Source organism: Podarcis filfolensis (assembly GCF_964270895.1).
Source record: "Podarcis filfolensis genome assembly, chromosome: 4".
Classification (NCBI taxonomy): domain Eukaryota; kingdom Metazoa; phylum Chordata; class Lepidosauria; order Squamata; family Lacertidae; genus Podarcis; species Podarcis filfolensis.
This window is the reverse complement of record NC_139607.1, coordinates 83677664-83698403: the sequence shown is the minus strand read 5'-3', so window position 1 is coordinate 83698403 and position 20740 is coordinate 83677664. Positions and strand designations below refer to the sequence as shown.

Here is a 20740-nt window from a genome sequence, read left to right as displayed (position 1 = left end):
TTAATACGTTGCAGAGAATGTGTGTTGTTGACTGGAGGATTCTGCATAAGGACAAAGAAATGGAAGCTTGAATATGGTCAACTTTCCAAATCATTTGGTTAGAAACAGAGAAGACACGATGCAACTCAAATATATTCATACTAATATAAAACACACTTTGAGAAAATGCATTCTGTAAGTTGTTATTATTTAATTTATATACAGTTTATATGCCAAAATGGCTTCTAAGCAGTTTACAACTATAAAATTGATTCATAATTAAAATACACAATAATGGTTTTATCAGGGCATTAAGAAATAATTAAAATATACAAAATAATTAGCCGGTTGAAAAGCAGGACAATGAAAACAGTTTTAAAAAAATAATTAAAACAGTAAGATCAGAAGTTCGGTTGCAAGGGAATGCTTGCCTACACAGGAGCCGGCAGAATGCCAATACTGATGAAGCCTCTCGTATTTCAACAGGGAGGGCATTTCACAACATGGGTGCCACCAGTGAAAAGGCCCTTCTCTGGTTTATCATTGCACTAAAGTAATTAAAGTAATATCACATAACTAAAATTAAAGTGACAATTAATACAGTGGTACCTCAGGTTACGAACTTAATTCGTTCCGGAGGTCCGATCTTAACCCGAAACCATTCTTAACCTGAGGCGTGCTTTTGCTAATGGGGCCTCCCACTTCCGCCGTGCCGCCAGCATGTGATTTCCGTTCTCATCCTGGGGCAAAGTTCGTAACCCGAGGTACTACTTCTGGGTAAGCGGAGTTTGTAACCCGAGGTGTTTGTAACCCGAGGTACCACTATATAAAAATCTTATTGAATGACCCTACAATTATTTTTCATTGATTACTCAATCTTGTATACAGTGGTACCTCAGGTTACATACGCTTCAGGATACAGATGCTTCAGGTTACAGACTCCACTAACCCAGAAATAGTACCTCAGGTTAAGAACTTTGCTTCAGGATGAGAACATAAATTGTGCTCTGATGGAGCAGCTGCAGTGGGAGGCCCCATTAGCTAAAGTGGTGCTTCAGGTTAAGAACAGTTTCAGGTTAAGAACAGACCTCCGGAACGAATTAAGTACTAAACCCGAGGTACCACTGTACTTCCTATTAATTCACATCTTGTAGCTCTGGGATATTCAACACAGTCCCTGGGGCATGTGGCACTTCCCCGAGTGCCCACAGGCCTTTACATCCCAAACCACCATCACAGCACCAATCACAATCACCTCCATTTTCTGAACCATAAAAAGTACAGCTCGCCAGAACTGTCATGGTGGAAAAACACTGGATCCATGTCCCCTCAAAAACCACCATCAAATCATAAGTCACCTCTCTCCAAAGGTGTTTGTGATCTGTTGGTGGTCTTAAGGCCATCCCGTGTTAAAAAAAAAAAAATGCTGCCAGGAGACTTTTAAGCAGTTTATAACCCAGAATGTCACCTTTTTTAATTTGTATGTGTTTTCATTAATTAAGGATTTAGTGTATCGTATTATGTTGAACAAAATAGCTTTTTGTATTTTATTTTATTTTAAATTAAACAAATAAATAAGTGATGGAAGGTGCAGATGTGTTTTAAGTCCTGGGACACAGGCTAGATCTTCTTTTTTGCCTAGTCATGTAGTCCCTCTTTGGACTACACTTAATTATAGTTTAATAAAGAAATATACATAATAGCTAAGCAAATGGTAAGTTATATTAGATCATGGTGGAATGCAGTGCAAAGCAGAAGTAACACAAAGACAGGTCCATAATTTTTTTCTTCTGAGGCATTATTGGTGGCTGTTAACATGCATCCTTGCTCAGACAGGCACACCTGAGTAGCATGGCTTGCCAAATGTGTGAGTTAAACAGCCTATCCACCGTGATTTAGCTATAATCCGCACCTGGCTGTTGTGAGCCAATTATACTTCAATCCTTAGCAATTTGCACTTAATTAATCAGAAGTGAATTCCACGTATTCGCTAAAAATGTGGATAGCTGTACAAGTATGGTAGCTTTTTGCTATGCTTAGATCTTACATGTAAGAAATTAGGCTCTCTCAAGTATTTCCAGCCCAGTCATGCATAGCAGACACGCTTTCATCATGTTTATGCTTTTAATTCTTGCAGGAGAACTTGCATGCCTAAGCACTATCCATGCTGTGGTTTCTCTGAGAGATACGGTAATCTTTCTAGGCTATACAAAACCTCTCATCTGCCCCATCCTGGTGACACTGAACCCTGGGATGGCTTTGAAAATGGATGAGACAAAATTTTATAGGGAATAAGATGAATAATGGCTACTAGCTAGAATGGCTATACTTTACCTACACTACATTCAAATAAGCCTTTTATGTATACCCACCACTGGGTCAACAATATTCACACAAGTAACATTCAGAAACAAATGGGGTTTTCACTTTGGTTGGTTTTATGGAAGAAAAGGTGAGGGGTTCTCAGAGATACATGGAAAATAATTTAAAATAGCATGATGTGGAAGAAGCTTTGGGGCTCTTTGTAATAACTGGGTGAGAGCCCTTCCTGAAGAAGAATTGTCCAATGAATTATCTTCTGTGCTGTGTGCCTTTGGAGCCTCCTCCCTCTTTGTTTATGCATCTGATGGCTCCTGTTAAGTTGTGGGTGAACATATCAGACGACACAGCGATTCTTCAAACAGCTCTTGTTTATTCACAGGCCAGAACAGAACTGAACTGAAGGGTTCAGTCAGCCTGCTTATATAGAGCTCCACACATGTGTTCATACAGCCACACATGTGTTCATACAGCCAAAGATCCACACAGACTTATTTCCTCATAACATATATTTCCTCATGACATATATTTCATTCTTAATAACTCCACTCGAGCCTTTCATTTTCTTCATAGACTTTTTTTTAAAAAAACCACCCTCTATATCCTTTAGCTTTCTTGACTGTGCAAAAGGCAAAAAGAACTCAGGAATCCATCAGAAGAGTGCAAACAAGGTCAATGCACAATGGAGCTGCAAGCCCTGTGTTACAACTATTTAAAGTCTCAAGCTTCAAAACACTGTTGCATCTTGAAAATTGAATGCATGCAATTGCAAAATGCATAGACTACATTTTGCGTAGTTATAAAGAACACATGCCTCTTTCCTTTGAACTTGCCGCACTCCTTTGCAGGGGAGGGATAGGCAGTTGCACACTTTTCACAACATCAAAGTCCTCTTCCCTCCCACCTCAACATCTGGTGTGTGCGGGTGTGTGTGTGTGTGTGTGTGTGTGTGTGTGCGCGCACACACACACACACACACACACAGTTTATAATTTGTCTATCTTCCTGCAGGCTGGGAGATTCCCATCCCTGCTATACACGTTTTCTGGGGAGCAAGTCATGTTCAACTCGATGGACTTCCATCTGAGTAGGCACTTTAAAAAGGATTGTGCAGAAGGTGTTTTAGCTATGCTAAGTGGAATTTTACCATGACATTCTAGATGTATTAGCTCATATGGATTCTGAAACAGACGTTAAAAGAGCTGTGTTGGAATGGAACAAATGTCAATCTGGCCCAGACTTTTAAAGAAGTTAGGCTGAAATCCTATACGCAAGGGATTGGGGGCCTTTTTCAAGTCAAAGGTCATATAAACCAGTCTCCAGGTAGGACTGAAATATACTCTGAAACGCTGGGATGCTGCTGCTAGTCAGTGTACACCAGGAGTAGTCAGCGTGGTGCCACCCACATATTGCTGGACTCCAGCTCCCATCATCCCTGACCTTTGGCCACGCTGGCTGGGGCTGATGGGCGTTGCAGTCCTGCAGCATCTCTGCAAGGCACAGTGTTGACGACCCCTGATGTGGACAATACTGAGCTTGATAGGCCCAAGGTCTGACCCTAAATACGGCAGTTTCCCATGTTCCTCACCATCCTGGAAAAAAGTGACAAGTGGGATGCTGCAGGGCTCTGTCCTAGGCCCGTTGCAGTTCATAGGATCATAGAATTGGAGAGTTGTAAGGAACCCTGAGGATCATCTAGTCCAACCCCCTGCAATGCAGGAATATGCAGCTGTCTCATATGGGGATCGAACCTGCAACCTTGGCATTATCAGCACCATGCTCTAACCAACTGAGCTATGCAGGCTCAATGTCTTTATAACAATTTGGATGAAGGAATTTCATGTTGTTGGCAGGGTTAATGACTGGACTTGAAAAGGAGCTTTGGGGAAATATGGGGCAGAGAGCTAAGGGGGCAGAGAGGTCCAAAAGCAGACATAGGCAAACTAGGCCCTCTGGATGTTTTGGGACTACAACTCCCATCATCCCTAGCTAACAGGACCAATGGTCAGGGATGATGGGAGTTGTAGTCCCAAAACACCTGGAGGGCTGAGTTTGCCTATGCCTGCCCAAAAGGCTGAGCTGAATGTCGCATGCTGTTTTGACGTAAATAGCCAGATGTTTGAAAGTAAGTTCTGTAGTGCTGAATAAATGTTTGGCTGTGGGTCTCTAGTGCTTAATGGTTGGAAAGCATTCGGGGGGGGGGGGAGGGGAACACCTGGGGAATATATTATGTAAAGCCAGAAAAAGATGGTTCGAAAAGGGAGCCTTCAAGAGCTCCGTCTACTTAACTTATCAAAGATCAAGGAGATCAAGAGGCTAAGTGATCATTATCAGCGATTTTGAAGACAGACAAAAGTTGCTTGACACGTCAAGATTTTCTTTTTCTTGTGCCTTCAAATAAATCCTCTGTAGCTAGATGTGCAGGCTAGAAACACTCAGTCTGTCAAATGGGGTTTGGTACATTAAATGGATGATATTAGCAATTGGAAAGTGCTACAAAACAATCAAATTTAAAGGTCAGGAACCTTAGACTGCTGGGCTTTAGATGAACCCCTAGCATTTTGCATTCCGCCTGTGGAATTTTCAGCAGCTATCCTTGGAAATGTGAGACTCTCAGCTTTTAATCTCTCGTATGTATTCTGAGCAGACCGTGCCTAGGGGACATTTAGCCCAACACAGAGAGTGGTATTTTTGTGTGTGATATGGGGCGTATCAATATGCCAATATCTTATGTTCCTATGAAGCTTATGAAACTGCAGAGAGGGCTGCTCCCGGCTTACCTGTTAACATCAGCAAGGGGGTATACATGCCATGTACAACTTAAGAAAGGCCTTCCTGGATCAGGTCTTGACTATGCTATCACTCAGTGGATTTGTAACTGGCTGACTGACCGAACCCAAAGGGTGCTCATCAATGGTTCCTCTTCATCCTGGAGAAGAGTGACTAGTGGGGTGCCACAGGGTTGTGTCTTGGGCCCGGTCTTATTCAACATCTTTATCAACGACTTGGATGATGGACTCAAGGGCATCCTGATCAAATTTGCAGATGACACCAAACTGGGAGGGGTGGCTAACACCCCAGAGGACAGGATCACACTTCAAAACGACCTTGACAGATTAGAGAACTGGGCCAAAACAAACAAGATGAATTTTAACAGGGAGAAATGTAAAGTATTGCACTTGGGCAAAAAAAAATGAGAGGCACAAATACAAGATGGGTGACACCTGGCTTGAGAGCAGTACATGTGAAAAGGATCTAGGAGCCTTGGTTGACCACAAACTTGACATGAGCCAACAGTGTGACGCGGCAGCTAAAAAAGCCAATGCAATTCTGGGCTGCATCAATAGGAGTATAGCATCTAGATCAAGGGAAGTAATAGTGCCACTGTATTCTGCTCTGGTCAGACCTCACCTGGAGTACTGTGTCCAGTTCTGGGCACCACAGTTCAAGAAGGACACTGACAAACTGGAACGTGTCCAGAGGAGGGCAACCAAAATGGTCAAAGGCCTGGAAACATGCCTTATGAGGAACGGTTAAGGGACCTGGCATGTTTAGCCTGGAGAAGAGGAGGTTAAGGGGTGATATGATAGCCATGTTCAAATATATAAAAGGATGTCACATAGAGGAGGGAGAAAGGTTGTTTTCTGCTGCTCCAGAGAAGCGGACACGGAGCAATGGATCCAAACTACAAGAAAGAAGATTCCACCTAAACATTAGGAAGAACTTCCTGACAGTAAGAGCTGTTTGACAGTGGAATTTGCTGCCAAGGAGTGTGGTGGAGTCTCCTTCTTTGGAGGTCTTTAAGCAGAGGCTTGACAACCATATGTCAGGAGTGCTCTGATGGTGTTTCCTGCTTGGCAGGGGGTTGGACTTGATGGCCCTTGTGGTCTCTTCCAACTCTATGATTCTATGATTCTATGAAGTGGCCCATCTACCCTGTTCTCACAGTGATCAACCAGATTCCTGTTGGAAGCCCACAAGCAGCACATCAGTGCAACAGCACTCTTCCCCACTTGTGAATCCCATATCTGTTATTCAGAGACAGATACCTTCTGAGAAGGACATTTGGTTTTGAGCTCTCATGAACTGCAGGCAGTGACCATTTTAGGCTCGTCCAATATGCGTGCGACTGTGCATGTGTGCATCACACTGAACCTGGAAGTGACACAAAGACATCACAAAATGGGACGAAATGGGGGGGGCAGAACGGGGTTGCGTGGCATTATGCAGGCCCTGCTGACACATGTGGGAGCACATATTCATCTATTTTTGGGGGACAATGGGACACAGCTTTGAATCAAGACAGCAAACTGAACCTTTCAGAACTGCACTGATTGTTTGATTTCTTAGAATCCCTGAGTGGTGCCAGTTGCTAGTACATCATAAAGAACTGTTTTGAACTGTTTGTCATTTGCTGAGCTTGTTTATTTTAATTTTGATTTACTGCATTGTTCCCACCCTATGAGCAGTTGGTGAAGGGTGGCTTACAAATGCCATTAATGAATGTGTTCAGGCCCACATATGACCTCTGGGGGCATACCCTAAAACCCAGTAATACTTGGTTTGCCAACCCATGCATCCAGCCTCCAATTCTCCTTTCCTCTTAAGCACAGCAAACTGTTTCCATACTACATAGTGCATGGAAATAATGTCATTTCACTGCTTGTCTTCAAAAGCAGGCAATTTATTCATCCTAAACCCCCCCCCCCTTTTTTCCCAGTGAGCAAAGTAAGGTTCTTTGATCCAGTAGTTTCAGTTCAAATTCCAAACATAATGAAGTAGAAAGGATTATTCTGTCTGAGAAGAATAAATAGCAAAATGTGTGCAAAACAATGAGAGTGGATATCTCTGCCACCGTGCATCTGTCCTCAGGGTCTTCTCAGGTTTCCACCAGGCTTTGTCACTCTCTAGTCTGATAGCTCACCTTCACAGTGTGATTCCCATGACTGTCGGGAAGCCTCTGAAACAAAAAGAGAGAGGAGGGCAGGAATGTGCTGCAGTACATCTGCAGTGGAAACAAAAACTGACATTGTTGGGAGCTTCAATCATGAATCCAGCAGCAGAGAGGCCTGACTACAGCTTTAAATAAAATAAAATGCGGTTGGGGGGACTCCCAAAAGTATGTGCTCTTATCTTCATATTTCAGAAAACCAGGACAAGGAAGAGAATAGGAAAAGAGAATTGCTTGATGTCAAATGCCTTGGACTGTTAAGTCTCTGTAGCAGAGCTCTACAGTAGTTCTTTGGGTTTCGCAACACAGGGTCCAGAAAATCACAGGAAGCTGTCTTATCCTGTGTCAGACCATTGGTCCATTAGCTCAGTATTGGGATCTCTTACAACCTTTTGTCTCTGGGCTGTAAGACTCCACTTTGGTCAGGAAAGGACCAGCTCCAAGGCGAGGCAGCACAAAATTGAGAAGATCCATAATTGAGAAGATTCATTTGGGGGTGTCAGATTTTGACCTCGCACAGGATGCCATATTATGAAAGATTACCAAAGTTTGCCCCTGCTGGACACAAGACTCCAGGTGTGGTCTGACCAAGGCGGAATAGAGTGGTACTATTACTTCCCTTGATCTGGGCACTAGACTCCTATTGATGTAGCCTAGAAAAGCATTCACTGTTTTTGCTGCTGCATCACATTGTTGATGCACGTTCAGCCTGTGGTCTACAAAGACCCCTAGATCCTTTTCACATGTACTTATATCTGTGCAGCTGATTATCCCTGCCTAAGTGCTGAACCTTACATTTGTCCCTATTGAAATTCATTTTGTTAGTCTGTCCTTCCCCTGACCAATGAGATCATGGATTTGATGTGAAAACAAGCATAAAATAACACTAAGTTAGGCATTCCCACCCCTCATTTCATTCTATTTCTGTAGAGACTTGTTGTTTATCCTGAAGTATTGGGATGGGAATAGGCAAAACTTGAAAGAAAGAAAAAAAGAAAAAGTATTTAGGTAACACTGACATTTTGACCATGGCTACTTGCCCAGCTAAAGCTGGGATGTTGCCATTTTGTAAGTTCTTGTTGAATGCCCTTATACAGTCCCCTGTAGTTTCTACATCCCAGTTGTCTTATGTCAGCAGTGAGGTTAATACCTAAGTATTTAAATCCTTCATGTCATTTGGCAAACAGAGTTAACTAGTAACCAGTCACTTGCAGTGTTGTCTACATTCATAGGAAGGAGCACAGAATATTTTTAAAAATAAGAGGTTTTATTGATTTTTCCAGTGCATAAACACAATTGTGGTATTTGCTGCTTCTTTATGTGGCAATAGTGTCCCTTATTGTTGTTGTTGCAAATCTCCTAAAAATGAAGAGTATTCAGAACTTTGAAGTTCAAGACAAACATCAGTGAAAACATGCAATCCAGGTTCCAGTTTTCTAAGGTGGGCATATTGTATTTTGCTAGTAAAAGAGGTACAGTGGCCTAAGGCCTAAGGGTACCTTAAACAGGTACCCTTGGAAGATATTCAGATGATTTACCGCTATAATAAGCTGTGTGTTTTGACTAAGCAGCTTGTACATAACCCAATCATAGCTGGTTCTTTCTTGCACAAGTAGGCTGTGTAATTTCTGGCAGTTAAGTACCGAAGTCCTGATAATGCATGGGGGGGGGCCGAGAATGGGATACTGAATGAAAACAGGCAAATGTCCTCATGGGAGGGGGTACTAACAGAATAAATGCTTGCGCTGAGAGTTATTGGAATTCTAATTATAACATAGGTAATTGATTGCTGGAATTTTTGAAGAAGATTGCCAACGATAAGTTGTCTGCGAGAATGATATCATTGTCTTAGGCAGGAAACATATTTGCCAGTTAGATGTTCAGTTCTATTGCACAGTGTAACGGGAATGAATAATTCAGGGAAGCAGGGGCTTTTCAGAATTAATCCATCAAAGAACACTGCAACGGTTGCATTATTGCTTGATGCATAATTGTACGTATCAGCTTATCTGTACATGTAGCATAGGGACAGAAGGCACTACTCACTCGTAATGGAGTGAGCTTGTAGTATAAAGGCTAAGAGGGGAGACATGAACCAAAAAAGGAGAGTCTCCACCCAAAGATTACTTTACCTATGAATAGGCACCAAAGTACTTGTGCAAACCCCTCTCCCCTCAGCTTTAGCAGTCCTTGCTCCTAATAGTCTACACTGACTGGCAGCAGTTCTCCAGGGTTTCAGGCAGGAGACATTTCTTACCCTGCTTGGAGAGGTCAGGGGTTGAACCAGGGACTTTCTGTGTGCAAATCCCATGCTCTACCACTGAGCTATCCCCTTTGTTTAAGGGGAGCTACTGTTTTAGCTGGGACGCGGGTGGCGCTGTGGGTTAAACCACAGAGCCTAGGACTTGCCGATCAGAAGGTCGGCGGTTCAAATCTCTGCAACGGGGTGATCTCCCGTTGCTCGGTCCCTGCTCCTGCCAACCTAGCAGTTCGAAAGCATGTCAAAGTGCAAGTAGATAAATAGGTACCGCTCCAGCGGGAAGGTAAATGGCATTTCCGTGTGCTGCTCTGGTTCGCCAGAAGCAGCTTAGTCATGCTGGCCACATGACCCGGAAGCTGTACGCTGGCTCCCTCGGCCAGTAAAGCGAGATGAGCGCCGCAACCCCAGAGTCGGTCACGACTGAACCTAATGGTCAGGGGTGCCTTTACCTTTACCTTTACTGTTTTAGCTGCTTTGCTTCTTAGCGTATTGCTTATTTTGTTTTTAACTGCAAATTGCTTTGATTCCTTGTAACAGAAAAGGAACTATAAATAAATAAAGGAACCGGAGAAATGTCGTCCAGCATACATATATACCTGGAACACCTTGGTCTGTCTAAGTCCATCACACGTATTTCTTCTATTTCTGCACAATTTTATGTTAGATGCACTGAGGTCCAACATAGCCACTCATGAGGAATAAGCAGAATCTCTCCCACACACATTCATGCTGTGATACCTGTGCTCATAATTACTTCAGTTTAGCAAATGCTAACAGTGCTTACACTTTGCTCTTTTTCTGTTATCCCTGAGGAATAATGATCCCGAAAAGTAGGTTAAATTCTGTGGCCTTCTAACTTGTTTGTTTAACTACACTTTTACGCCCTTCTCTTCTGGCGGCTGATTCAAAACAACATTCCCAGGTGGGAGCTTGCAAGGCCAGAAGTGCTTAGCTTTAGCACTGAGCATACCAAGGGGGTCTTTGGGCCACTCATGCAACAGCTTGAAGATGTTGAAGGTAGAGTTTCTGGGTTTGGGGCTTCTGGTGAGGTGATCATGTGACTGCTTCACCTTCACTCTGCATCCAAGTCTCAGCTTTTGCACTGTGGGCCAATGTTCCATGCAAGTTGGTAGGAACCTGTAGTCAGTGGCATAGTATGAGGAGATGGGAGGGAGAGGGGTGGGTGGGTGCAAAATTGTTTAGGGACACCAGATTTCAACACCTGGTGTTGCCTCAATAGAGCTGCGCGCTTCCGTGGTGGAGCTCCATTGAAAACAGCTTCTCCATACGAACCAGGAAGTGACCTCTCCATACAATGGAATGACTCTTCTTTTTTATCTCTGAGGCTGCAATCTCCTGGGTGGCATGGATGCTGTTAGGCAGTTGAATGGGCTCTGTATGTTTCCCTCCCTCCCGTCCTCTCCACACAGCCTTGAGTACTGGCAACCCATGCTATGGGCGTGCAGCCCTCCAGATCTTCTCAGGGTACTTTTCCCATTGTGCCTGAACACTGGCCAAGCTGGCTAGGGTTGATGATGGTTGCAGTCCACCATCTGCATGGTGGTTGAGGGTCACCCCCAGTGCTGGATTTACGTATAGGCTAAACAAGCTATAGCTTAGGGCCCCACACTCTTGGGGGGGGGGGCCAAAAAAATTAAAGGGAAAAAAACTGGATACTTCTTAATTGTATTTCATTTCAACAATTACTTTGATAAAATACATATTTTGTTATGTGCAAATGACTTTAGATACCTATTAGGTCCATAAATTACCATAGCATATATTCAACACAAAAAACTGTGACAATTTGTTGTTGACAAAGGACAGCTGTACATATAAAGGGCCCCATTACCTTCAGTAACTTAGGACCTCATCAAACCTAAATCCAGCCCTGGTCATCCTCCAACGTCCTTGCTCACACCCACTACTAACTACTTCGTAGAAACTTCTGCAGTAGGAAAATAAAAGTTCTTCCTTTCCTTCTATTGTTTTAGTCAATTTCTTATGCCACTTCAGTGTAATGGGTCCTAAAGTTAAGCTATTTTCCCACGCCATTAGTATGCTTTGTAAAAAGAAGACTCCTTGCTGTCGTGTTTTATAATAAAGGAAAACAAAGGTATAAAAATTGACTAGACTTCAGCACTGTGCATTAATTTGGTAGTCACACTACTGAGCAGTGGAAACTGTGGGTCCCTTTATCTTAATTTGACTGTAACTTTGTGTAATGTTTGCATCCCTTTGTGCCTTGGGACGGGCTTTGTCTCTTGTCTGCTGGGCCACAGAGCAGGTTGCAGTAAAACTCCCATGAAGCAGGGAGACATTCAGAATAGTGACACACAGTGAGACAACACTTACAGAGTGATGGGGTTTGAATCAACCATAAGTATCTAGAGAGGAAAACCCAGGATCTTAAATATAAAGCAGCCACTATAGTAATGCCTTTCAAAATGCCTGCAGGTTAAGCCACATCCAGATACTGAATACAGGAACATAAGTTCACCTTATGTTCCGACCATCGGTCCATCTAATGTGGTATTGACTACTCCAGGCTTATCTAACCTGTGGCACTCCCAACTCCCATAATCCCCAAACAGCATGAGCAACACTCAGGAATGATGGGAGTTGGAGTCCAGCAGCATTTGGGGGACAACATGTTGGGGAAGGCTGGTCTACATTAACTGGCATCACAGCAGTGCAGGGTTGTAAGCAAGATGTTTCCCAGCCCTATCTATATATGCCAGGGATTGAACCTGGAATGTCCAATGTGCAAAGTGGGAGTTGCATCTAACAAATGATATGCTAGAGCTGGGAACAGGAGAGAAAAGGCAAACCAAAAATGAAAAGTGGGGTTGCCATATCTTTGCCATATCTTTGAGGTCTTTGTTTGGGGGGGGGGGGTTGGAAATGCAACCAATAGCACCATAAAGGTTTGCAAAACCGCATGTGGTGTGGAGAAAGCAGATAGAGATTTTCCCTCCCTCTCTTTCTCATAGTATTAGAATTCAAGGTCACCCAGTGAAATTAATGGGCAGTATATTCTGTTCCGGCAAAGCAAGTACTTTGTCACACAGTGCATAATTGACATATATAATTCACTACCACAAGGTGTTATGATGGCTGACTTAGATAGCTTTAAAGGGGGGGTTGGATAAATTTGTGGAAGATAACTTTTATCAGTCGCTATTAGTCACGATTGCTAAATGGAACTTCTCTGTTAAGAGAGACAGTATGTCTCTGAATATTTGATGCTGGGAACCAACAGTGGATGGAGTGGTCATGTGTTGCTTGTAACTTTCCCAGAAATCTTTGACTAGCCATTGTTGGCCGGCCCTGTTATCTTCCTTCCTGGCTGAGTCACCTGTTCATAAAGCGTTTGTAAGTCAGAAATATAGGAAGAGACCTGCTAGATCAGGCAAAAGGACCCAACTATTCCAGCATTGTGTCTCCCATAATTTGTTAATGGAAGTCAAGGTTCCAAGTCTGAATTCGAAAAGAAGACCAGCTGATTTTCTGAATGACTCTCTCACTGAGCCTAAGCAAATCTGTGACAAGAAACTGGATTAAATAAATGTTGACGGGTCACTACCAGAGATCAAATCAAAGTTAACACCATCAGTGAGTCATGAGCACGTATAAAATCCTGACGTTCTTTTAACTACGGAGCTATATATGGAAGTGAATAGGAAATGAGGCTAAGAATATATTATTTGGAAAGGATCTGGGCATGATTTGAAAAGATAATTACAGACAAGCATAAGGAAAAAAAAGGAGTATATAACCACAGAAACAGCTGAATAACTGTGCAGTAATTAAAAAGAATTCTTCATTCTTTCCCTGCAAAGGGGGGGGGGGACCGACTTCAGGTTAAAAATTAACCTTGACTATGGAAACATATTCACCCATTATGTCAAGAAATTTACATTTGTAAAACGATCTGAAGTGCTAACCTATAATCTGACTCATGTACTTGAGGTGAGATTGTGGGTTCCTGTAATGATTGTAAGCTTTAAAATATTTGCGTTCTCAGAAGTACGTGTAGAAAACCATTATAAATCATTTTGCCTGGAGGATCCACAGAGGCTGGGTGCTTAGCCAATTTTGCCGGCTAAAATTGAGGCCATGGGAACAAGGCAAGTGTTTAAAATCAGAGTCCCTTTTCTTCTCCTCCAGTAACATTTAATAATGAGTAGCTTGCCACATACCATGTTCGCAAATGGCAACCAATGGTTTCAGGGGCAAGGGGAACTTGCGACATGATGCCGTCCTGTGATCTGAATGATGAGGCATTGGCAGGAAAGAGAGGAGAGCAGCAATGCGTTGACCATAGCAGGTGGTTCCAGCCCAGTAGGGCAAAGGAGATCAAACGTTGTACCACCGAACTATGGCACTTTTCTACACTTTGCCTAAGCCTCTGTTGCTGTTGGTTCTGCAGTGGAGAAGGCTGAAGAACCCTTTGTTCGTCTCCGTTTGCATGGGAGTAAGCCGGTAGCAAAAGGCAGCATTGCTGGACTTTCATCCCTTGTTAAATTAGGGACCATCGGATTTCCTGAGCACGGAGTTATAAAAATGGCTGAGCTTCTGACAGGGATATATACCATAGGTAAAGGTAAAGGGACCCCTGACCATTAGGTCCAATCGTGGCCGACTCTGGGGTTGCAGCGCTCATCTCGCTTTATTGGCCGAGGGAGCCAGCGTACAGCTTCCAGGTCATGTGGCCAGCATGACTAAGCCGCATCTGGTGAACCAGAGCAGTGCACGGAAATGCCGTTTACCTTCCTGCCAGAGCGGTACCTATTTATCTACTTGCACTTTGACATGCTTTCAAACTGCTAGGTTGGCAGAAGCTGGGACCAGACAATGGGAGCTCACCCCGTTGCAGGGATTCGAACTGCCGACCTTCTGAGCAAGTCCTAGGCTCTGTGGTTTAACCCACAGCACCACCCGCATCCCTTTTTATTCCGAATAGGATTCCACGCAAGAAAAGGGAAAAGTTGACAGCTATGATATATACGCTGAGAACCAGCAGAGGCTTATGCTGGGCATTCTATGATACTTCAATGCACCCACGCTAGGTGGTTAGTTTCCACACTCTCCCCTCTATGTCCTCAATCTGGAAAATCAAAAGGCATTATCCGAGTTCAAGGACATGTTCCAGTCAAGCAATATGCACCCTGGGTGCAAAGTAGGGTGAATGAATAGCCTGAGAAGAGAGGGAGATGAAACGTCAAGAGCAGGCATTGGCAAACTCGACCCTCCAGATGTTTTGGGACTACAGTTCCCATCAAGCCTGGCCACTGGTCCTGTTAGCTAGGGATCATGGGAGTCCCAAAACATCTGGAGGGCCAAGTTTACCTATGCCTGGTCAAGAGCATGCAACATGGAACCACACGTAACATTTAGTTACCTCTTCCATGCTGCTGTGCCCAGTATACACATTGTAGCAGCTCTGGTTTGGAGGCTTAATTAGACATTACCTTTTTGTTTTTGTTTTCAAAGGAACATTCTAGTATTTGTGGAGTTCAGAGTTTGCTTGGGGTAGGCATAAAAATAACAAAGGGAAGCCGAACAGCAGCAATGTTTTTTGCCTCATGAACTTGGAATGAAATGGGCTTTGCAGTTGAAACGCAGGTTAATTCCATTGCTAATAATCCATCTGCTTTAACTACGTCTAAGAACAAGAGGAATAGTTTCAATATGCCTTGTATTCATGTAGCTCAAAACCCTTTATAAACATTAATTAATTAAAGCTCAAAATCTCCCCCTAAGGCAGAGAAGCGTAATCCCTGTTTATTTCTTTAAAATAATAATGATGGTAATATTAATAATGACTAATCTTAAGACTATATAACAGATAGCACAAATATGGGTTAAATATTTTACTCAGACCCAGCATTGAGTAAATAGCCCATTTGGCACATAACGATTTGGCACTATGTACATGAGCTGGGACAAAACTAAGGAAAGCACCCTCGCTTCCCTCTTATCCTGTGCCGTCAGAGGAAAGACCTGGCCAATGTTCAGTTTTGTTTTTGCAGAAGCATATATGCTGTTGCATATGAATCAGAGACATAGTTTATCACAAACTCTAGTCCATTTCAAACCAAGCCAGCTTTATAACACATGGTTTGCTACAAACCACAATCACTGGTTTGTAAGTAGCGACAAGATTCTGTGAAACTGAAACTAAATGCTGGCAGAAGTTCTCCTCCTGGCAGCATGGGACAAAGAGAGGGGAAGAGGAATGTATGACCACCAAGGTTTGTTCCAGTTGATGTGCATAGTACTAAATAATGGTTTCATGTTATGTGCAATCACAGCCAGTGGCCTGTGGCTTTCTGGGATCAACTCACCCGCATGGCCCTTTTAGATTTGCGTGTTGTCTGTACCTTAGCCACAAACTGTAGAAAACCTTAGCTACACCTTGTGGTTAAGGAGGAAAGAGCTTAACCATGAGCCTGAGTTCTGGTAACATGCTAGGGCAAAGTTTAGCTTATCTGCCATGCTATGCTGAGATAAAATGGGACGCGAGTGGCGCTGTGGGTTAAACCACAGAGCCTAGGGCTTGCCAATCAGAAGGTCGGCGGTTCAAATCCCCGTGACGGGGTGAGCTCCTGTTGCTCAGTCCCTGCTCCTGCCAACCTAGCAGTTCGAAAGCACGTCAAAGTGCAAGTAAATAAATAGGTACTGCTCCAGCGGGAAGGTAAACGGCGTTTCCATGAGCTGCTCTGGTTTGCCAGATGCGGCTTAGTCATGCTGGCCACATGACCCAGAAGCTGTACGCCGGCTCCCTCGGCCAATAAAGCGAGATGAGTGCCGCAACCCCAGAGTCGGCCACGACTGGACCTAATGGTCAGGGGTCCCTTTACCTTTACTTTATGCTGAGATAAAAAGCCAGAGAGAAGCAAAGTTGGGGCAGCGTTTCTCCCTGGAACCCGTACATTTCCACATTCATGCAAGTCATGCTTAGCATTATGTGTGAACACGGCCAATGTATGCTTTCAAGTGCAAATATTGTGTGGGGGAAAGATATTAACTGTTCGTTTGGTATATTAGCAAACTAAGTTGTTAATGAGCAGGTTTAAGATAGATGGCTTGATGCAGCAAAAGAAATAAGTGCACAAAATTAGTACAAGAGTACTGCAGGCAGCTGTGCGAGGAGGGAAAGGCCTTTATCCAAAGATGAGATGGCATTTTTAGATTCCTCTGCAGCAGGAGGAATTTTATAGAAATAAAGATAGTAGCAAACAGTGTCTTATTCTGCAACCAGCATTGCCTAAATCTGAGAATTAGAGTTTTGTGCATCTTCTAAAGGTACACTGTATACTTTGAGAGTCACATATAACATAATTTTCCCTCGATAATTAAAATCACTTATGGTGTTTAGCCAGATGAAATGCTGCCATCAGAATACATCCTCGAAATATCACTAAATTGAGATGCTATAATCATTACCTAAATATGGGAAATACTTAGGAATTCAGGCTGAACTCCTATGCAACATGAGGAATAATAGTACTGAATTACTTTATAGGGTCGCTGTAAGAATTACAGTACATCTAGATAATGCGCGTGAAGTGCCCCTGGGCACTTGAAAATGCTATACAGATGTTGAGGCTTTTATTAATAGTATGATTTACACTTACCTCGGAGTAAGTTTCATTGACTTTAGTAAGACTTACTTCTGAATAAACTTACATTTATAGGATTGAGCTGCACATTGGGGATGGTGAATATCTGTACCCCTGAGGACAACTCTGTTCTCCAAATACTAGTCCAGGTCCTGGAACGATCTGTAAAATGAAGTTGGTGTCACTTAGTGGCATGGACTGAACAGATATGAAGAACATGCACTTGGATGGAATGAGGTCATCGATTGGTGAGGAGAAAGTGAGCAGAGGAATAAACTGTTATTCCTCTAAGCTCCCTCAAAGGCAGAGTGGCAGAGAGAGGGGGGGTCTATCTTTCCAGGATGCTCATGAGAGAAAATACACTATAAATGTATATAAAATACAGGTGAGAGTCTCTCACTCTCTCCCCCCCCCCCCCGCTTACAAGGGAAATTGCGAGCAAACTATGGAAACTTGTTTTTTCACTACATATTCATAGCTGTCAACGTTTCCCCTTTTTTAAGGGAAATTCCCTTATTCCGAATAGGATTCCTCGCAAGAAAAGGGTTGACAGCTAACATATTGACTAAAATTTGGTCAGATAAAGTTTTATGCCCAGACACGCATCGGTAGGCTACCTGTGAATTAGGGTGCAATGCAGATGAAATCAGGGGTGCCAGCTCCCACTGAAATCAAAACAACATTTCTGTAACAGTGCCCTTTGGGTCCTGCGGGTTTCAGTGGGAATGAAGTGTTTGTATGTCTAACTTTCTCTGGGTTGCCCACACAATGAACTAAGGAGTCTTTAAAAGATTGACAGCCGCAGTATGTGTACATAATAAGGAGAGGAGAGAAAGCACAACATAGTTAGTAACTGTAAATCTTAACTCCTCACCAGCTCCGTAAGGAACTTGATGTTGATTAAACAGTCTTATGATCCACAGAATGCAAGGACTGTGTCATTAGTGTATTGTGTCCCTTTCTTTCAGGTTACTCAATACTTCAAGCTATTATGGAAACAGCAGGAGAAAAAAGCTGGCAAGTCAGCGCCATATGTGTGGAGAATTTTAATGATGCAAGCTACAGGCAGCTTTTAGAAGACTTGGACCGGAGACAGGAAAAGAAATTCGTAATAGATTGTGAAATAGAGAGGCTTCAGAATCTCTTAGAACAGGTAATGCCTGCTTTTAATGTCACTGCAAACACATTAGTGCGGCCCCTGAAGAGCGGCCTCTCTCCTCTGCCTTTCATTTTTTGCCTTGCCAATCAAGGCCAGGACTGTTTTTATGATGCGTTTCCTCCCTCCACTCTTTTATACACAGCCTGGTGTTTAATCTACACCGCTGGATCCATTTGCACACTGATGTGAAGTTCCCACCAAGCAGCTTCTCAGTCCAGTAGGAAAAATAAACATCCCACACACAGATACAGCAGGGACACAGCTGATACTGCAAAAAGGAACTGAACCTGCCCCATATCCTCTACAAGACTCTCCTGAAGCTCCCAGTGCTTTTGTTCCAGCCAAACCCACATTCACCACTATTGGTTTTATTATTATATTTATATCCCGCCTTTCCTTCAAGGAGCTCAAGTTCCCACAAAGGTTCTCCCCCCTCACCCTTTTATTCTTACAACAACCCTGTGTTAGGTGAGAGTTGGTGACTGGTCCAAAGTCACCCAGAGAGCTTGATGGCCCAGTGGGGTTTCGAACCCTGCCCTTCTAGGCCCTAGTCCAACACTCTAACCACTACACCACACTAGTCCTACACACTAGTGGACCTTGGCTGAGTAGAAGAGTGTGAAGGGGCAGGCAAATGAGCTGCATCTCCCACTCCCTTGAACACCCCTTTAGTCTCTCTCTCTCTCTCTCTCTCACACACACACACACAGAGAGAGAGAGAGAGAGAGAGAGAGAGAGAGAGAGAGAGAGAGCGCAGGATTGGAGTAGGTCTGGGTTTAAATAAATCTACCTGTCGTGATCACATCATTAATAAACTCTACCCAGAACCAGAATAAGCAAAACTAAAATCAACTAAAAACTAAAATAGAGGAGGGAGAAAGGTTGTTTTCTGCTGCTCCAGAGAAGCGGACACGGAGCAATGCATCCAAACTACAAGAAAGAAGATTCCACCTAAACATTAGGAAGAACTTCCTGACAGTAAGAGCTGTTCGACAGTGGAATTTGCTGCCAAGGAGTGTGGTGGAGTCTCCTTCTTTGGAGGTCTTTAAGCAGAGGCTTGACAACCATATGTCAGGAGTGCTCTGATGGTGTTTCCTGCTTGGCAGGGGGTTGGACTCGATGGCCCTTGTGGTCTCTTCCAACTCTATGATTCTATGATTCTATGATTCTAACTACAACCTAACCATTACCTAATCCTACACTGCTGCACTTAAATTCCACCAACCCTCTAGCAAAAGCTTACTGCATTATCCCAGCTGTCCTAACCACATGATAGGGGACGGGTTCCTTTTCAATTCCCCTCTTACAACTAAAATTTGTTCTGTGTGGGAACAAGTTGTGGGACAAACAACTGCAGAAACAGTTTTCCATTGTTTAGGAGGTGTCTCAGAAAGGTCACTCAGAGGTGCTAGACACATGAAGCAGCAATTCTTCCACCATTTTTCACACTAGTGCATCATCACAGCTTGTTAGCACTGCTGCTTCTCACACTCCAGGTGGGGTGGAGTGGGGTGGGGTGGGGTGGGGGGAATCATTTCTGCCCCCAAGACAGGCACTCAGGCATGTTTCGGGCATGAGCCACAGTTTCTTGGCCCACGTTTTCTTCCATCCCATCCCTTCTGGGCTGATCACCTTGAGCTCGACAATACCATCCTCAAGCTCAGTGAGATGTAGCACAAGATCAAAGACTTAAGGGTGCAGTCCTATGTTTGTTTGTCTTGTGGTGCTTCAGCCATCCCGCACCAAAACAGCCTTCCCCAACCTTCTCTGGAAATGGAGTGAGAGGCAGAGGCTTGTTTTGGAGATGCTTAGCCAAATTATCATGGCCACTCACCTCCAAAGCAGCCTCCCCTAACTGTCCCCTCTCTCTCTTGGAGCTGGTGAGCAAGGTGGGAATATTCCCCATCATTACACTGAGCTGGCTGAACTGGAGTGCAATGGTCGGGACAATCCCTGCCCTGAAGCCAGCTCTAGTCTGGAGATGAAACCTGGAACCACCTTTGTCATCCTCACTGAGGAGCAATAAAACACTTGCTGAAATACAGCCTCCCTTCAAATCTACATTAGTTATCCTGGTCTTCTAAGCAGATCAGTATACACCTGTGTGCTGACCAACAGGTACAGATGCTCATCGCTTGAAATTTGCTTACATTGAACTGCATTTGCCATTTTAATAACCATCCCTGAGTTTAGAAATGTCCTTGTAGAGAGAGCTCTGCACTGTCCTTTTTTGGCTGTTCCCACCTTAAATGATTTTGTGTCATCATCACACTGGGGCGCCTCACTGTTCCCAACTCACTCCAGATCATTTATCAGCAAGTTAGAAAGCCACAGCACCAGTATCACAATTAAGAGCTTTCACATCTCCTCCCTGCCTGCATGCAATGCTTTTGTTGAGACAGTCCACACATTCAGTTGCCGGTTCATAAACTCTATGGCAATCA

General features: G+C 43.6%; 1 protein-coding gene across 6 annotated transcripts in view; it reads left to right on the top strand.

The window, feature by feature from the left end:
• GRIA4 (glutamate ionotropic receptor AMPA type subunit 4) overlaps positions 1 to 20740 on the top strand; it is a 229062-nt gene that overhangs the window by 128144 nt on the left and 80178 nt on the right. For all 6 annotated transcript variants that reach the window (XR_014546993.1, XM_083609036.1, XM_083609035.1 and 3 more), the window contains exon 4: positions 18106 to 18290. Coding sequence is in view for 5 of the 6 variants with exons in the window: in XM_083609036.1 (XP_083465162.1) it covers positions 18106 to 18290 (185 nt within the window). In the remaining variant the exon portion in view is untranslated. The remainder of the gene's footprint in view (positions 1 to 18105; positions 18291 to 20740) is intronic.